The sequence below is a fragment of the Cinclus cinclus genome, chromosome 10 (genome assembly GCF_963662255.1).
Source record: "Cinclus cinclus chromosome 10, bCinCin1.1, whole genome shotgun sequence".
Lineage (NCBI taxonomy): Eukaryota > Metazoa > Chordata > Aves > Passeriformes > Cinclidae > Cinclus > Cinclus cinclus.
Genome location: NC_085055.1, coordinates 17,106,173 through 17,126,400, shown reverse-complemented (window position 1 = coordinate 17,126,400; position 20,228 = coordinate 17,106,173). Strand labels below are relative to the sequence as shown.

General features: G+C 43.1%; 1 protein-coding gene across 3 annotated transcripts in view; it reads right to left on the bottom strand.

The window, feature by feature from the left end:
* Nucleotides 1–4,680: 4,680 nt before the first annotated feature.
* Nucleotides 4,681–20,228, bottom strand: part of DOCK10 (dedicator of cytokinesis 10) — a 146,617-nt gene continuing 131,069 nt past the window's right edge. For all 3 annotated transcript variants that reach the window (XM_062499414.1, XM_062499413.1, XM_062499415.1), the window contains exons 48-56: nt 19,883–19,989; nt 19,309–19,431; nt 18,302–18,415; nt 13,247–13,393; nt 12,705–12,915; nt 9,729–9,919; nt 8,979–9,079; nt 8,494–8,632; nt 4,681–5,341 (exon numbers count right to left, since the gene is read on the bottom strand). In XM_062499414.1, coding sequence (XP_062355398.1) covers nt 5,222–5,341; nt 8,494–8,632; nt 8,979–9,079; nt 9,729–9,919; nt 12,705–12,915; nt 13,247–13,393; nt 18,302–18,415; nt 19,309–19,431; nt 19,883–19,989 — 1,253 coding nt within the window. In that variant the 3' untranslated portion in view covers nt 4,681–5,221. The remainder of the gene's footprint in view (nt 5,342–8,493; nt 8,633–8,978; nt 9,080–9,728; nt 9,920–12,704; nt 12,916–13,246; nt 13,394–18,301; nt 18,416–19,308; nt 19,432–19,882; nt 19,990–20,228) is intronic.

Here is a 20,228-nt window from a genome sequence, read left to right as displayed (position 1 = left end):
GCCTTAAAACCACTCAATACTCTCTTGGCCTCATAATCTACATGCTGTGGCAGCTTTCCCCTAACACTGCTGGTTTCACGGTACTTTTACTTTTCCCCATCTCCAAATGTTCCAACACATGCCTGGAAGGTAGGAAAGTTACTTGATATTTTCCATAGCTAATATTTCACCAAGGAACTGTGCTGGACATTTCTTGAAAAGAATAATAATGTTCTCATTTCCTCCCCCAGCTGCCCAGCAAGCTGACAGCTGCCCAGAGCTGCTCTCTGTGGACTGCAAACAAAAACAGGCTGGAAGGGCCCGTGCAGGGAGAGCTGTGGGCACCCAAGCTAGGCTCTGCAGGCTCTGCCACTGGCCACGAGCCCACCCTGGGCTGTCAGGAGCTGGCTCAGCCCCAGTGGGAGCTGGTGTGGAAAGCACAGCCAGAGGGACCAGCCTCGTTTGGAACAAACTCTGCACGTCCCTGATTTAAGTAATTTTGAAACAAAACCATCAATTTAGTATTTCCCAAATTTTCTCCTGCTTTTCCCAACTAAAATTGGTTATTTTGTTCAGTTTTAATTAGTAAATAATTTCACTTGTGTTTCTCAGTAAGAAGGGTTCTGTGTTTGAAGTGCAGGAGTGATCAGCCCTGGAGGAGGCTGGAGCAGAGCTGTGTGAATGGGCACTACACAAGGTTTGAAACGAGGCAGGGGATTACGACCCTGATGCCCTGTGACCCCAGTGTCCCAGCCTTGGCAGTTTGGACACTGCGCTGCTGCAGCACCTCTGATCTTGGGAAACTCCTGACCCACTATCCCCAGCTCTGTGTTCACACTTCCATCTCCCAGGAGCTGTGTTCTGCTGTGGTGCAGCATCCCAGCACAGGCTCACCTGAGCAGGCAGTGGCTCTTCTGAGCACAGGCTCACCTGGCAGCTGAAGCCAAGCAGGTGCTCTCCTGCAGGGAGCTGGCCCATGGCACCTTGGCAGCCCAAAAGACAATCAAGAGGTTTTCTCTCCACTGTTGCACAACGTGTGCTCACCAGAATGGGACCCTGCTCTTCCTTGTTAGAATATGTGTACCTGGGGCCACTGCAAAAGCAGAAGAACCTAAAACAAAATAACACAAAACCCCTTCCTACTCCATGCTGTGACTTCCAGACAGCAAAGCAATGGCAGAAGGAGCAGGAGACCAGTGTGGGGCTGGGTGGTTTGTGCCAAGTGGTTCCTGTCCAAGCAGCTCGTGTGAAAGCAGAGGGGATGCAGCAGTGGTGAAGCTGAAGGTCCTTCCTGGTCATGGTTGTAGTTCTACATGGATTTGGCTGTTCTTTGCCTTTTGGATTAGTTTTTATTTATTTCAAAGCAATTCTCTTAAATGAAAAATGCTTTTTAGTTTGTTTGGTTTTTAAAATTTTCTTTCTTTTTCTACAGGTTTGAGTATTTTCCTCCAAATGCCATTTCTTTGTTCTCATTTGATACTTGATTTAAACATCCTTTGATTTTAACTGCTTAACTTCAGAGCTCACTTCATGGTTATAATTTGTAGTGACTGTGGCCACTTATTGTTTTTGTGACAATCAAAATATTAAGAGAAAAATCTTATGCATGCATACCAAACTTGTTAAAATTGCTAAACACATTCAAGTCCATAGCAGATATCCTTGACAGATTTTCTGTCTTGAAGATTCATTGTCCCATGTTACTTACAGCTGAAATACTGAGTAGACAGTTACCAGTTCAAAAAACATTCAAACTGATGTGAAAAGTACCTGCAGCCTGGAGCTTCTCAGCACATGTGGGACAATAGTTTTCATGCTGAGGTCAAAAAAGCCATATTTAAACTTATGTATGGATGCAATTTCACTTCTTCCCCAATCCAGATCCATGAACGGCCAGCAGAGGGGCAGTGTGTCTGGAGTATGAATGGTATAGATCATACCCTTCCATTTCTCATTTGGATATTACCCAAAAAATAAAATTTAAAAAATATTCCTCTTCAGATCAATATTACATTGCCAAGATAACATCTCTCCAGTGAATGCTAAGATATAATTACCCTGTAAGGAATAATTCCTATTAAACATTTAATACACCTCCCTCTAATTGAAATTTAAGCCTTTGGTTGTGCTTGGGTGTCACTAAAGATGTGATTAAACATAAAATATGTATAACACTTAACTCCTTTTGGGGTGTTGAGATAGCTTCCACTAAGTAACAAACATGAATAATTTCTTTTGCACTCTGTAAAGTTTTTAAAGAAGCTCGATCTGAGTCTGGCTTGCACAGATCTCCTTCCTCAGATGAAAGGGAATCTTTCACCAGCTTCGCCTACACCACCAGGGGGATGAGCCTCCTCCAGCTGGAGGAAAAGGTGTAAGAGTAAATTGTGGAAGAATTTACTGGAGAAACCCTCAGCTCCAAGAACTGCCAATCAAGATCTTATGGCTGCCCTAGACAAAAGGAGTCTCAAAGGGGAGATTTTGGTAGGAAAAAAAGGTGGTGCAGACCTCATGTAAACCTGTGAGTTCAAAAAGCAGCAATTGTGTGAAGAGCCTTTCCCTACAGCATCATGGACAGGGTGTGTGTGTGTGGGATTAAGTGCTACACGTCTGACTTCTGCTGTCTGGGTTGCTGAATTTTATCATGGGAAAGGGCCAAACCCCATCCTTGTAATCATCCTCACATGCCTCCTGCATTTTCTTCATTCTCTCCCCTCAAATGCTGGGACCATCCATGGTTTAATGTTTTGTTTTCACTCCCTGCTGCAACCTTGGTTCAAAGCTAATGTTTGTGCTAATTGCTTTCATCCACAAAGTTTAAAGTGTGTGAACGCAGCAGGAAGGGAAGAGCCATCTGGAGCAAGGACCCAGCTACACTCAAGCCTGAGCATCTCTATCACCAGTAACAAGGCAACCCCAGAATATGGGCTGGTTCTCAAGCCCCAGAGGAGGCTGCAGAGCTGGCTGCTTAAAATAAACCAAATCCCACAGCTGTTGGACTTACTCATGAAACACATCTTGTGTGCAAGCTATTGAGAAAACAATCCAGGGATTTCCTTAACTCTGCTTTACAGACCACAGCTTGCCTTCAGCCCAGCCTGCAACATTCCCTCAGTGCAAACCATGCTTTTGCAATCAAGTTATTCCCAAAAATGGCCATCAACAGATGTAGTTGCTAATTTCTTGTGAACATTAATTAGAAACAGTCTGTCTCCAAATCACCTTGATGGCTTCTGAAGTACCCATCCACAAATCATCATAAACAAAAAATGAGCCAAGTGAGATCAACAAACCAAGGGATAAGAGGACTCGGTGCTCACTTACCTCTCTGTATGGCACAGTCCTGCTGCCACCACTGATGATATATATATATATATATATATACACATATACACACATATACATTAGATATGGGTTCCTCCCATACATATATATATGTATAAACAGCACATGTAACTTCACCTACCACTATATGTACAGCATAAAGCAAGTTAAAATTTGGGTCAGACATCACTCCTTTCAGCAGACTACTGGTTATCAGAGCACAGAGCCAGGCCTGTCGAGGTGAGGATGAGGAGGGCTCAGCTCCTGCCAAGCTGTGTGGTTGATGCTGCTATGCAGGGCCCAGGTGAGAACTTGGGCTCTTTCCAAGCCCAGGTGAGGGTCAGCTGTTGCTGCACTGATGCTGGAGGAGTGCAATCCCAAACCATGGTGTGCCTGTCCCAAACACTCCCCTCCTTCCCCCACCAGGCAAGGACACTGGGAGGGTTTCCAAACCTTAGCCAAGAATTCTGGGAAACTTCTGATGTGCTGAGCGAGACAGCAGGAGGGGCTGGCAGCACCTACAAGCAGGTAGAGGCTGGGCCATGGCATCTCTACCTTGCACACAGAGAAGGGGTGGATTCAGAGCCCACCCTTGACTCTGGTCTGCAGTGCCAGGCTCCAGCTCCAGCTCAGATGCACCATTTGTGAACTTGGGGTGTTATGAGAAGAGAGAGAGGGCAGAACGAGGCAAAAAACACTGGAAAATCCCTCCTGGTACCCTCAGGTAGAAAAATATAGTGCTGGCCTCTTCACTGAACAAACCTGTGGAGGCCTCAGGGGAATCACCAGAGGCTCTCCAGGGACAATAAGCTAAACAGAAAAAAAACCCAGCAGAACTGTGGGGAATGTGCACAGGAAAGTAGAATTCTAATACACAGGGTACTATGAGCAGGGACTGCTGCAAGCAGGGATTTTCTGTGAGTGAACATGAAAGGGTGTGGAAACTCCTGAGGTTAAAGGGAACTTCTAAGAACTGGCACAACCACTCCACCTTATCCCCCACATGATGCAGAAACTGAAACAAACATCTCACTCAAGGCACGTGGTTTCCCAACGTGCCCTGGGCAAAATCTATGACTATGAACTTCAAAGGAAAATCTGAGTTTTCTTGGCCTCAAGCAGGAGAACTACACCAAGCCTGCTTCCCAGGGTGACTTCAGTCTGGGGCCATGGAGAGAACCCAAAACCACATTCTGCAGATGTCATAAGTGTCTCCATCATCCACAGCACAACTACAGTCAGGATGCAGGAGGCATCCTGATCACCACCACTCCAGAGACTGCTGTCATAGGAATGAACCAATGCACAGACCTTCAAAGAGAAAATTTTATGGATGTTTTTATACACATACACAAATATTTTAATATAATGGTAACTGAGATGTTATCCATATTCTTAGTACTGTCATAATTAACTAAAAAGATATTTTTTAAAATTTTGTAAAAATGACATATTTTACACATCTTCTATTTACAATTGCAATATGCTTAAATGTTATAAAACATCCACTCTGACCTTTAAAATATATGTATACTAGGACTTAGTATTAGATATATTATAATTTATAGCAAACTTAGGGTTTGCTGTGTATCTATCTGTTCAATGGGAATTTGTAATCAGCCTGGCTTAATAAAGGCTGCTCAAAACCAAAAACTGACAACAAAAAAAGAAAAAAGAAGGAATGTGCAAATATTGGGGCAGGCAAAAAAAAATTCTCAAGCTTACATTTTTAAAAATAACACCCATGAAGACTTCCAATAAATTAAAATCTTAACCCTCAAATCCTTTTCCTGGTATTGTCCATCAACTTAATTTTCAGTACTATTAATCTGAAAGGAAAAAATACTCTAAACAACAAAGAACAAACCCCACCCCAGACACCAGATCTTCCTGAGGCCATATGTTCCCCACACTGCAGTCAGACATCAGGATTTGCTGGAGTGTTTGCTGCTGGCACAGAGGAGCTGGCTCTATGGATGACTCGTGAATACGTGCGCTCCATCCCTGGATGTTTTGCTGAGTCCTCCTTGTATGCAATCTTTTCAGGAAAGAAAAGAAAAAGCAACAGTGAGAGAGATATGAATAATTCGGTGTCTGATGTGCCTGTTGTCTAACCAAGGATTTCCCATTTTTTAATTGTTACAAAATGATGCCAAGGATCTGATAGAGGAAAAGGACCTTTCCCTGGTAAATGGAGGCTGCAGGGACAAGGATGACATCCTCTGAGTCAGGGGTAAAATGGGGCTGGGCTGGCTTCCCCCAAGCTCTGTGGGGTTCCCTGAACTGCACCATTCTCATAGAAGACCCCTACACTTAGCAAACTCATGGACACCCACATCAGCACCTCCCGACCGTGGCACAGACAGGCCCAGCTCTGCCCAGGCTGTCATCTGGGGATGCAGCAGCCCCACACTGCACACCCTGGGCAGCAGGGCTGGGACCAAGTGCCAGGCTGAGCCTGGGGGCAGAGCTGCAGTCGAGCACGGTGGCAAAAGCTCTGCCCTGTCCTGTGGGTAGGCTTTAGCAAGAAGGAAGATTGTTTTCCTGAGGAAGCTCTTCTAGCCTTGGTAATAGCTCTTTTTTTCCCTACTTACTTCTATAAAAGCAGACTGAAAGCCTGCCTTCCTCCATGGGTGCTTCGTGGAAGCATTCACAGCAGAGACAGGGCCATCCCCACTGGCCACACAGCACCAGCAATGGGAGAGAAACCTCTCCCCTTGACAAAACTCCAGGTGGAACCCTACACCATCAACCCCCAGCTATCCTTGGCCAGGGCTGCAGGTCAGCCACTCCTCAGTTGTCATTTGGGCAGACACGAGCACAGACAGCTTCAGCACCTGAGCCAGCAGCTCTGGGAAGGAGCTGCTCTCACATCATGGGCTGCGGGAAGAGCACTGGGACTTGGGCACACCCTGGCAGCCACTTTTGCTTCTATTGGCACTTGCTTTTTCATTAGGGGGCTCTTGTCAAGCTGCCTCACTGGCTTCCCCAAAATTCACAATTGGGACCCTAAAGAACAGGCCACTCAAGACTGCTTATGGACAGCACATCACACATATACCTTTGATCTTTCTTTAAACTCCCTGAGAAGGGAGTCATTAGAGGTGAAACTAAACAAACATACCCATCAGAAAAACCAGCAAGTGAAGGAAGTATATGACATTAAAAGAAAAAAAATAGATGTAAGAAAAAATGAACATACCACTTTTGGCTATAGTATTGAGGGAAATGTTAGACAAGGAAGAAGAGAAGCTGTATAAGCAAGGACCATGACAGAGCTGTCAGAAAAGAAAAACAAAAAAGAGAAAAACAAAAAAGAGAAAAACATATGGTGATGAAAAAGTCACTGTCAGTAGGTGAGAAACAAAACTCTCTTGGATACAGCAATAGGAAAGATGTCAAATCGTACTGGTGTAGAGCACATGGCACAGATGCAAGAGAGCCCCAAGCTTTCCAACTGTGAGATAAATATTTCAGCCACAGTTTATGGCATGTGATTTCTCTGAGAAAATACTCTCAGAAATACTCAGAAGCAGGGAGTTCATGAGTTCATGAGTTCATTGCAAGAGGACCAGAGTTTTCTCAAAACCCCACACTGCCTGGAACATGGAGCTTCCCCAATGGATTGCGAGTGGGAGACTGTTTGCAGGGTGGACTTTAAAATTCAGACTATTCTGGTAAAAGAAATGACAATTTTGACTTTCAGTGGATGAACTCTTTACACATGAGCATTGCTTTGTACAAGCAATTTTGTATTATTTAGTAGGAAGAAAACTCAGAGCTCACGGATATAAATACGGATATGAGCATTTCCCAGAACTCTCCAAATGTTTTATGAATGCTGAAGCTCATGGGCTGCTCATGCCTTGTTTGAGTTGACCATACATTTTCCATTCTTGTGGGAAACAGTGGTTCACACAAGACACATGGTGCTGCCTACGCACATGGACTAGATGGCCAAAATAACTTCCATGTGAGATGCATGAATACTGATTAACAAATAACACCCATAACACTTACATGCTTAACAAAACATTGATAAATACTAGTTTTGATAAAATCACTGGAATGCTTGAGGTTCACAAATCTTTATACACCTGAACAGGAGAGGAGCACAACTCCCACAAATGCAGGCACCCCTGAGCTCAAGCCCCCCCCAGGCAGGCACCAGGCCTTCAAGCAATTAGGAGGGAGCTTTACACCTAAGGAAAAACTCACTTAATTCTACAATGTGTAAGTACAACAATGGGAAAAAAGTTCAGGTCAGTCCGTATTCTCCTCATATGTGAAGATGAATAATAGAGCATGGGGTAATGGACAGCCAATTAGGCAATTCTGTGAGATGCCACCACTGACACCAGTGGTTAAAGCAAGTAACTCTACTCCAACAGTGCTTTCAGATGCTACAGGCACCTGGAAATGCAGCACAACTGCTAGAGAGGAGCTATTCATCAGATGCATATGCTGCCCATAAGCATGCAGAGAGATAATTAAACATGGTTTAATTAGCACTTCACCATATAAATTGCTCAATATTTAATTGAAACAGAAAATATGAAAAAAAGAAATCTGCAATAGAATAGCTGCAGGTGTGAATTGGAGTCCAATTCAGAATTTTGGGATGCAGTTCATATAACGTATCCATGCATGCTCATCCTTCTGAAGCTGCTAAAATACACAGCATCTATTTCGACAGAGTACTCAAGTACAAAAAAACCTTGAAAAATAACTTTCTCTGAAAGCTGAATATAAAAAGAAACAATAAAGATACCTCCTGTGGTTATAAGCTGCATCTTAATAGCAATTTACTGTTTTCATTAAATACATCACAGCTATAGGACAAAGCAAGCAAAGCATAAAGCACTAGTTTAGACTATCTTTCTATGCTTCTATACCCCAGTCAGCATTTAGCCTCACAAACATTCAGCTTTTCAATATGTAGCAAGGCAACCAGAAAACAGATCTTTGTTGGACCAGATTTGCTATACAGAATATACTTCTATTAAAAAAAAAAAAGGAGGGGAAGAAACAAAACCCAAATCTGCAAAACAAAAAAACCCTCTTTTCTTGGTCACTATTGCACTGCAAGGTTTTACTTCTAGTATTTTGCTCTACAGCTTCATTTGTCACTACAAGACCCAATTAGCCACCCTCACTGAGCCCAATCAGCACCAAAACAGATGATCTGACCTGTTCATTCATAACTACAGAGAGCTCGCTGAGCATATCCTTGTAATGAGACTTCATTTCTCCCTGATACTCAAATTGGTCCTCCTTAATAAGGCGTTCATTGACATCGAGGGCATGTCCACAGGCTTCAGCAAATTGCCTGCAAGCACCAAAAACAGAAAACACAATGACACAAGTTTTGTAGTAATGAAAAAACCTGTCTGTGTACATATACACACATAATGCTGCCTGTCTGCTCCTCCTTGCCAATTGCACCTTGTTAGAAGGGAATTTCAGAACTCATTCTCAGATCAAAAGGAATGTATTTTACTAGGGTAGCCCAGAACTCCAGTAAATGTTTCTTAGGAACGACTTGTAAGATAGGGGAAATACAGATGTAAATTAGGCTGGTTCAAATCACCCTGATTTTGTGTCTCGCCTGCCTGTGCAATGTAGAGTGTCCTATATGCTATGTGGGGGGTGAAAAGCCTAAAACTGATGTTCACCTGAAGATTTCCTTCAGAAGCTTAACTTGATTATCAGGATATCTCTTGGCATTTGTCTCTTCAAGAAAAGCTCGAGCATAGGCCATTGGTCCAGCATTTACCTGTGAGAAAAATACACAGATTAGGTACAGAGAACAAGCCATTCATTGTTGTTTCTCTTGTGCTCCAAGGCTTGGAGACTGGCCTCAGGCAACCTAGGCTGTGAGAACATCCCCTCACTCCTTTTGTCACCAGGATGGAAGCCCAGGTGTTCTACTGAGGAAACAGGAGCTGCTCAATCTCATACAAGCTACAGATCTGTGCTGGCCTTCCCAAGTCCCCAGCTAGCTGACCACCCAGACAGTTACATGTTTGTTAGAAGACATTTCCATGACAGCACCAGGAATACACACGCCTGTCACAATCCCAGCTTTCCTAAACAGGAAATGACAAAGCCAGTCCTAGCAAAACTCCCTTTAAAGAATCCACCTGTGATGGGGATATTCTCAAGTGATAGGTGACAGTCTTGTTGGAAAGGTCCTAACTGCTACTTAGAGTAGACTTGAATGAAGTAATTAGCATATAAAACCAGCAGTGATGAATACCAGTGGAAACCTTCCCATTATTTGGTGTGTTTACAGTGGGATCTAACAGCACTGCAATACAAGATATGCCAAAGACAAAAAAATACCAGGAATGATGAAAATCAGAACAAAAATTTAGGTAGATGCATTGAAAAAAAAGAGAATAAAGGCAGAAAACTGTCATTACCTTGACACTGACACTTCCTTGGAGCTTGAGCTGCAGTCGGATCATGTCCACTTCTTCCATTGTGCAAAGCTGATTGAGCTCTGAGACCTTTTTGGACATCTCATCAATGGCCACTTCAATGGGGTTCAGTTCTGTGCTGGTTTGGCTTATGACCTGAATCCTCTTCTTCACATAGGGAAACAAATGACTGGCTACTCAAGAGAGAGAAATGGATTAGAGAACTCACCCAGCAAGAGATTATTTAGGAAAGCAAAACAATTAAGTAAAAGCGTTAACTTTTGACTTTTTCAATCTCTTTATTAATTCATAAAAATTAAGTTTAATCACTGAATGAGTAGACGTGACACAGCTGGTCCAAACTGAATTCTCATGTACCTGGCACTGGAGGAGCATTTCCTTTTGAACTCATCAGTGTTTGATAGTAAGCTCTGCCCCATGCGGGTGGCAAAAAGCTCTCAGTGCTCAGAATTTAGAATCCACAAATTTCTTCTGAGTTAAGGCATCAAATTGTAAGTCCACAATGAACTTCAGACAGCTCAAACCTATTCATGTTAGAAGCAGGAACCTCTATCTTAGCTGAGCTGGGAATCATTCACTGTGCTGGTGTTGGCTGGCATAGAGTTCACTTCCTTCACAGTAGCTGGTACAGGGCTGTGCTCTGGATTTGTGCTGGAAACAGGGCTGATAGCACAGAGATGTCTTGGTACTTGCTGGGCAGGGCTTACACAGCATCAAGGCCTTTTCTACTCCTCACCCCACACACCACAGAGGAGGCTGAGGGTGCACAAGGACTTGAGAGGGGACACAGCCAGGACAGCTGACCCCAAATGACCCAAAGGATTTTCCAGACCATATGGTGTCATGTTCAGCATATAAAGCTGGGGGGGAAGGAGAAGGAAAGGGGAGGGACATACAGAGTGTGGTGTTTGTTTTCCCAAGACACTGTTACATGTGATGTAGCCCTGCTTTTTCTACCTGCCTTCCCAGGGAAGCAGTGAATGAACCCCTGTTTTTTCTTTGCTTGTTGGTGCAGCTTTTGCTTTACCTATTAAACTGTCTTTATCTCAGCCTGTGAGTTTTTTCACATACACAATCAGAAGTGTATTCTGATTTTCCCATCCCACCAGAGGACACTCAGTGAATGAGTGGCTGCATGGAGCTTAGCTGCCAGCTGAGGTTAAACCAGGACACTCACCTGCAGATGAACCTACTATTAAAACATCATCCTTAAAGAAGTGAAGAGGTACTTTCAACATTCAACCTAAACACTGCTATGGGAGCTGACAGAGGAATTATTCACCTTTAAAACCCTTCACTTTCAGTCAAGGCCTTTCATGGATCTCAGGGAGTTTGGGAAAGGTATGGTTATGGTGCATTAAATCTGCTCTGAGCTAACACTTTTCTGATTACCCTACGTGCTTTGGAAGGTCTCCCAAACTCCATGCATGTCCTTCTCCACTAAGCATCTGCTTCAAGTCAGCTCAGGCATAAACAAGCTCCAGTTTACAGCGTGTCTGTCTCATTGGAGAGCAGGAAAACGAGGACTTCCAGAGCTGGAAGCACGAGCCAGGCATGGCAGAGAGCCACTCACTGAACCAAGGACTGCAGCCAGACTGCACTCGCCCTCTGCCCAGCAAGCTCTGGAGCAGAGATGCAGTACAGGTGTCACTCCAGCCACCCAGGCACTATTGACTTCACCACTCCTCCAGTCACAGCACAAACCTTGCTTTCTTCTCAAACTAAAAGTGATTAAGTTTACACAGGAAACAAATGAAAACACATGACTTTATCAAACAGGAGTGAAAAAAAAGAAGAGGAAAATATTTTTTCTTTAGTGAAAATCACTGAGGTGAGCTATGTACCAAAGGGAAAAGCAGGGGAGAAGAGGAGGTCATCAAATTCCCACCGAATGCCAAAGATGGAGCAGGGCTGAGAGCAGTGGGAGCTGATGACAGCATGTAATAACCCAGGGAAAATATTTTGCCAGAAGAACAGTCCTCTCTGTTTTTGCCAGACAGACCATAACAGCTGCACTTTAAAGTCAGTGAAACTACCTGCTTCAATACAGATCTCAAAACACCTACTGCTGCAGATGCACTTAAAAAAAACACACACAAGCTATTCCTCCTTTCTTCTTATTACAATCAAAGCTGTGTCATGTAACAAGACACCTTCAGACATCAGTGCCTCCTTCCTGACTTGCCAGAAGAAAACTTTTAGGTGACTATGCTTGCACTGTAAGCAGTTTTCTTCACTTTGTCCTTTGGGGGAAGCAGAGGCACTGAAGTTGGTGGGGAACTGGATTTTCTGTCACTTGGGAGCCTTTGCTGTGAAGATCAGCCTCTCTGCCCATAAGAGCAATGCCTCCATCTCAGACAGTTCCTCATACATCAAAGTTCAGACACGTCAAGTTTCAGCAGTAGTCTCACAAAGGAGGCTTTTAAAAAGAGAGATTTCAATCATAATAAGGAGCTAAAAACTTCAGTTTGACTCATTAAGAGAAGATATATCTAGTGTTCCTGACATTCCTGCCTTAAAACACTGATTGATATCTTACCTCCAGCTTAAAAAAATTCTATATAATGTATCTTCCATTTTGAACAAAATTTTCTATCTGCAAGTTTTACTCGTAGCAGAACAGACATCCTATTTGGCTTTTTCTTTGAATTGTTTATTATTAAAAGAAAATGGCTCTGAGTGCTAAGCTGCCTCCAGCAGAACCACTCCCGAGTTACATCACTGCAAGAACAGTCAAGATATCCATTATAAGGAAAAATAAAGCAGCCGAATGAATGGAAATAACTATCCCTAAGATGGTCAGCAGGCATGTGAGGAAGCACATGGCCAACACACACAGTGGAAAAACGAGTTATTATCCTGCACGACTGACTGATGGACACCTGGCACTTGACCTGCCCTTCTGGGCTGAGCTGGGCAAGGCAGGGTGGGAGCAGGGGAGCAGGCAGGCAGACGTACTGGTCAGGATCGTGCGCCTCTTGCACTGCTCCTCCACGCCGCCGTGCTTCTTCCCCGAGAGCGTGAACGGCGTCTCGAACACGAAGCGGTTGATGTTGTGGTGCATTTCAAAGTCAGTCTTTCGATCCTCGGCCTCCTTCTCCTCAAAGAAAGGTGTCACATAGGTCACTTGGATGTAGGCATATTTGGGATCCAGGTCTTTGGGGTTCACCTGTGGTACAGCAGCAAACAGAATAGAATTATGTTTAGCGTGATGAGCTCCCAAGGCATCCATTACATTTTTGATGTATTGATTTATTTATAGCCATGTTGATGAAAACTGAGACTTCCAAATATAATACTCAGATCATGGATGGATAGAAAGGTATTTTACCAAGGGCTACTAAGAACAGTGGGACCTTTGACTATAGCCATTGGCAAAAACAGATGAAAGCTAAATGAGACAAAACAACCTGCTTCTGCACTGCAGCAAACATCTGCCTGCTCCTCCTGCACCATGCACTCAGTTCTCTCCCTTGTGCAAAACCACATATCTTTCATACCTTGTTGGAATCCTGGATGATCTTCACATTATCTATTCCAAACTTGTCTGCATAAAGTTTCATCAGCCTTTGAGAGATCTCAGACAAGCCAGTTAATTTGGGCTCTTTATAAATATACTCTTTACCTTCTTCTTCTTCAAAAAAGCCCTGTTTGGAAAGAAACAGATACAGTGAGCATGACAGGCAGGGCAAAACCTAAATGAGGTGCTTACATCAGGAATCAAGGTTGCCTATATACCCACCAGAACATCCATTAGGCCACTTCCAGCACCTAAGTTAAAAGCTTACCTCTGTCCACTCCTAGCAGATATGTGCCTAGAGGCCAGTGTTTGCACTGGTCTGCAATCTCCAAAGTTACCCAGGAAAAGGTCCCTACACATTCATTCACTTAAGAGACTGAGCTGCTTAAAGAGTTAAAGGGCTTTCTTGAAAATACTGATGTGTGTATGATGAAAAAACCTTCACGGACTAAAAACCAGACAACAAAAATTCTTTAAATCTTAATAATTTGGTTCAATTAACAACTATTTACTGGACACTGAGCCCAGCTGGATTTTGTGCAGCATGTCACCTCCAGTGCATCCTCTGGGAGCTATGTGTGCAGGCACAGGCTGGGCACTGCTGCCTACAGCCATGGCATGGGGAGCACCTGGGAACCAGTCTGCATCTCCTCAGGGCAGCTGGAGAGAAACTTTCGTGGGCACCTTGAAAGGCCATATAGAATTGCAGTACTTCCAATCAGCAAATTATTCACTTTTGAGAAGAAAAAGAAAACCAAAAAAAGACACAGAATGCGTTCCTTCACAAAAAAGGTACATTCTTGTTAAGGTCCGTATTTAATACACTGGATGGACTTGGCAGAGCTTTAATTAAAGGGTCCACTGAAGAGCTGAACACAAGTCTGCCAGGCTTCAGAAGAAATGCCAACCTCTGAAAATTAACAGAGAATTGCATCACCTGCAGGTGAGACACAATGGCTACAAGAACATCTATATCTGTGCTCCAGGAGAAGCTCTCTAAGCTGGGCAGAAAGCAGCAGGTGCCCCATTAACAAGGACTGGATCCATCCCAATGCCATGAGCAGCACCAGCCCCCCTCCTAGGATTTCATATGCATTTTGGTGATGGGGCACTACTGCAGCTACACTCAAAGCCTCTTGCTTTTGCCTAAAGCAAAGTGACCCAGAAGAAAACATCTGAAGCTGCAGGAACAGGGGAAAAGGCAAACAGCATTAATGATGTCACACCCAAGGCCCTTTGAACTTCACATGATGTGGCTGGGACAGCTAATTCTACAATATGCCTAAGCAAACTGCCATCTGTAGAAAAATAGAGAAGCAGAAATTAATGAAGGCAAGAGGTATCTCCAAAATCTCTTCAGAATGCACTCATGCAAAATCCAGCCTTTTTATCTGGAAGTGTGTTTCAACTTTACCCTCTAAAATTATTGATTAGGCAAATCTTCACCAAAAAACCCAAAACAGAATTGAGATAAAATAAGCTATTAATTTCATTACTTTTTAAGGAACCACCCCCAAGCTTATTTCAATGGGGATTAATATTTGCATCTCTGGCTTCTCCTTCAGTGAGGACAAGGGGCAATCAAATTGTCTTTTAATTTGGCAAGTGTCAGGAATACTGTGGGCATTACTGGAAACCAATAACTAATAGCTGCAACATCTGCTCATCTGACTGCATCTCCTTCAGTCTCACAGTGGCCTTCTAACATTGCATGATTTTTAACAACATTATCAATTAAATTCCATAGGCATATGAAGAATTTCACAGGTAATTAGAGAAAAAACCTAGAGCTCTGAGTTTGACATCCTATAAATAAATATCTGTTGAGCTGGGCAGGCAACTGACTTCCTATTGATTACATAGAAAACAGCTACAGGATCATAATCTGGTTTCAGATCTCATTTCCACTGAAGCAAAACTGTGTTATGTGGAAAACTTCATTAGTTTCATGCAATCATACTTAAACATACTACTCTGAACTGTTTCTGTCAAAAGGGATCTGCTTTCTGTTACTATTCAGTGTTTTCAACAAAACCCCTCATGTTTTCCAAATTAACCACATAGCAAGACAGAATATAGTTTATGCTCTTAAACCCTGATTCTGTGTATGTTTGCATGTTGCAACATAGTGTTTATATGGAAGTGCCAAATCTCTGCTGATGCTGCATGGCACACTGAAATGATATCTCTGTTAATCGTTTTGCTTAAAAAAAAATACCTGAAAACAAACCACTAACAGATTTAGTCTTATCTCTAATGCAAGAGACATAATTTAAGTACATATTCCCTTACAGTATTTCAGCTGACAAGTGACAAGCAGAAGTTAAGTGTGAGTTATAAATAATCATGTCTGCCATATGCTATATGTCTGGCAAAGACTATTAAAAGTAAGATTAAATACTTTTCAGAAGCCAAATATCCTCCAATTTCAGGATTTTAAAATATTAAGCAGCCAAGGTTACATTATCGATGCATATCCCTGGATTATTTTCATCCTGGCTGGTTTGGTCCTGCAAGGACAACACAGCCTCTCAGACAAAAATTATTACAGGGAGCAGCTGATGGTGATGGAAGGCAGATGACCTGAATACTGAGCTCTGATGTTCTGAGAAAGCAAGGCTTATCACTGTGAGAGTTCTGGTAAGTGGTAAGGCCCTTCCTCATCCTCACACACCTCCAGACACAGCCTTGGAGCTCACAGTACATCAGACCCTTCTCTGCCCTTTGTTGAAAGGTGTTGAGCTAAAGCCTTCTGCTTGACCTGCCAGGAACTGTCATCTAATGGCTTTCCCTGTCTCATCCCACAATGACTGTGATCACTATGAAACTCTGCCCTCCAACTTCTCCAGCTTCTCGTACACACAGGAGAACAAATCTTCAGCTCTACTTTAACCTGACAGTGCTCTGAAAAACAGGTCTTGAATGTCTTTGCTTACCAGCACGATATGAGTTCCTAGCTATTCAACATATTTAATAGGACTTTTTCTTTTTTTTTTGGCTCTTAATTCAAGAAAGATACTGACTACTTCTCCAACACTCACCTCTGAGTAAACTCACGTGCACTGGCTAGTGTGGTCACTTGGGGGTGCAATGAGATATTGTCACTAAAGGTCTTTAACAGAATATGCAGTCTAAAACAGCAGCTGCCATGAGATCTGTCTCCCTGAGCTGGCAAATAAATCTTGCTGGTGAAAACAGATGACTGTGTCCTCCCTGAGGATCACATTAATTCAGACCATCCTTGCACAGGGTCCCTGCAGCAATGCAGTTACCAAATACTGTCTCTGGTTTTGCATGAAGGACAGTTTTCAGGTGCAGCTGCTGATCATCAACTTTCTCCATCCACTAAGAACCCCCAAAATTCTCCCTCCCAGTATTAACATTATTCTTTTGTTCTTTAATCTGCTTTCTCTGCAGCTTTTGTATCAGTTAAGGAGCAGCAGCCACATCACATCTCTCCTGTGAAGGGCAAGGAGAAACAGCTTGTTTCCGTTAGAGCCCAGTGACTGGGGGGAAGAGAGGAAGACACAGCTATGACAAAGTCACATCCTTTAGAGCACTAAAGCTGTTTAAATGAAGTTTAAACTTTCATTGTGGCACTGGCAGCTGGAAAGTCATTGCACTGTTACAGAGATGCTAACCCAGTTCAGCAGAAGTGCTGCAGCTAAATTACCCAGTGGGAGAGCAACTGGCTCTGGGAGAATGCTGGCCAGAGGCTGCAAGTAGGAAAGCCCTGTTTTGCCCTGTGCTGCTCCCAGTTTGAGGAAGGCCAGGCATAAAGGAAACTCTGCCCTGCTTCCTTGAATTTGGCAAGTTCAGCTTCGCTAATCTGTCCAGAGAGCCAGGACTGGCCATTCCTCTTTGAATTCTCAGTTGCTTGTTCCTACAAGGGACTGCCAAGACCATGGCCATGGGAACAGCTTGCCCAGGGTGCTCCAGTGACCACTGCCATGGACCTCAGACTGACACAACAGCCCTTCACTTGGGAGCTGCTGGACAGGCCAGGAAAGCAGGCTTGCATTCAAACAGCATTAATGCTACCCCAAGACTTTCAACAGGGGAAGAGGGGGTCCAATCCCACACCCAGTGAAGCTGGGAGAAACTTCCACTGAGATGAGATGAAGCAGCATTGGACCCCACAGTGCACACACAACATGATGACAGATAGAGCTCGGTAATTCAGGAAACTGAACAAACAAAAGTTAGTTTGTAGGATGCAACAGTGAATGCAGCAATGTTACTTCATCTGCCACAAACCAAAGAATCAAGAGCACAGGAAAATTAATGTTAAGTAACAGTAGAGGGAAGGATGAAGGATGTGTAAGGAGAATTAAACAAAACATGCAACAGAACTAGACTTACCACAGCCTTGAATAAGATCAAAAGGAGAAAAGAGCAAATTTCTGCATTAAAAATCTAATTAGCAAACAGAATGATTCACATCAATCTGTTGTTTACACACTTTATATTTTAGAGCACAGGAAATTTTATGCTTGCCAAAACAAGGACTAAAAGGAACATGCTGGATTGCTACACTGGTTTGTGGTAGAAGAAAACACAAAATAATGCTTCAAAAGGGTGCTGAAGCACAGCAGAGGGAGTAATGCTATTCTACAGTACATTGCACAGAATCAGAAGTGGCCCTAGAAGCAGAAGGCAGAGTCAGTGAAAAACACAACAAAACAACTACTACATACTGCTCTGCTTTAAGATCTATTGGAGGGAGAGTCCATATATCAAAGATGCCTTATCTGGCTCTATTTATGTTGTAGTTAGAAAAATCCTGCCCTGCCTCAGTCTCAGCTTTGCTTTATGAAGTCAAGAACTAAAGCTGTCACAGAAGTCTGTTCTCCAATGCACCACTAAACCACAACAGTGGTTTAACACACAGGAAACTGAGTGCTCTCTCCTGACCAAAATCCTGCTGGGAGTCTGACCCATGAGGCAGCTTTTACCCTGCGATTACTACCAAGTGCTTCCCTGAACTGTATCATGAAATCTGACTGTGGAGATGAAAGAACCCAAGTTCACTTACCTGCCCGTAAAACGCCACCCGGTAATATCGCCCAAAGAGACGTTTCTCAGAGTTCACAACTTCTGCAACCTTCAGGTAGGAGCGGTGGATGTCGTAGTACAGGTCAGACAGTCTCTGCACAGACAGACAGGCAGAGGGAGGGGAGGGGAGGGGAGGTGAGGGCACGCCAGCACCTTGGGAAATGTCACCACAGCTCTGCACAACTGTGGCTTGCCTTGGGTTCCCAAACCTTAGCAAAGAGGGCTATACGCGCTAAGGGAATAATTTAACTTTGTTAGCAGTCACTAAAGGTTCATTGCCAGGTTTCTGTCTTCTGAGGAGTTTTGTGGCAGTGGAGCCTTTGTGTACAGGGTCACAGAGCATCATCCCACCACCAGACAGTGCTGCTGACCAAGTAAGGGGTCAGAGAACCCAAGTGTTGTTTGTGCAGGTGAGAACAAGGTGCCAACAACTCCCATGGCTCCCAACTCCACAAAGATGTGCTTTCCTTGGCTACCACTTAACAGCACTTTCTCAGGATAGAGAACCAAAATTTCAGGTCATTACCACCTACCACTTTGTGTTTCTTTCAATTTAAACCCAGAAAAATCAGTAAATGAGGTTATCATCTGTCTATCCATTATGTATTGAAATCGCCAAGTAAATAAGAAACTACGAAACCCTGAAATTGTGAAGAAATCGCATAATTTATCAGCATTTTCTAAACTTAAATACAATGCAAATGCGCTCTTGGTGTAAAACCCATGTAAAAAATCACATCCACTGGCTAAAGACAAGAGGTTTGTTTGAAATTCTTTTACATTTACTGTTGCATTGATGCTGAAAAGAGGCACAGAAGACACCAAAGTTTTTTATTTTCTCACAGCACAAAACATTAAAAGGAGAAATTACAGACTGGAAGAAGGAAAACATTACTTTTAAAGAAAGCACATTTTTCTCCCTAAAAGTTTTGATCTTTACTCTTGCCTTAGGATAATTAAAAAGACCCAAACCAAACACCCACTTACTTTAAAGTCCCTCTGCTTTTCAAAAACAGCAATGATAGGCTTGTTAACCTCAGCAATAAGCTCGTATCTCTCAGACTTCCAGAGGTACTCAACACACAACTCCAGCTGTTCCACGAGAATATTCTGCAATTTCACAAATGCAAATAGTTCAGTGACTTGACAGCTGGTGGCATTTAATTAATAGCACATACCCACTACTTCATTTTTATTCTGGAACTTCTATATTAAGGTTTATTGCAATTACACAATGTTTAATCAGGTATTGGCGACCTAGCTCTTCTTTAGACAACAATCCTGAAATAACAGTAACGTGAAAATACTTGAATAGTTGACATCTCATGCAGAAGACTGGCTTTGCTTCATGGGCTTCCCCATGCCCTGACTTTCATCTCTGGTACCTCATGTTCTCCTTAGCTTCAGCACTGCAACAGCTGTGACATTTCACTCAAAAGCTGCATGCCTTTTAACATTGCCTGACTACACTCACTGTAATTTGTTGCAACATACACAGGTTTCCACTAGAAGGAACACACTGCTAACACAGAACAGGTATATAAATGTTAATGCTGCTGACCTCATTATAAGGAGTATCTTGCATCCCAGAGTCTTCCTTCATAGCACCTTCTTCTTTAATGTTGGGGGTGATGCTCAGAAAAGCAGGCCATCCCATGGAAAACAAGCCTTGAAGTGCAAGTCATAAGAAAGTCTATTAATGACTGAATGACCAGATACTTCAAGAAATTACTGGATGCCATTAAAATAGAGCTGATGAGCTAATTTCTTTCACAGTCCAAGTAATGAAAAGCACAAATGTAGCTGATTGAATTTATGAGACTATTCCACATTTTCCCCAATTATATAAATTCAGTTCTCCAGGCAAAGAGGAACGATAGCATTTTCCTGATGCAGTGTTATTCCTC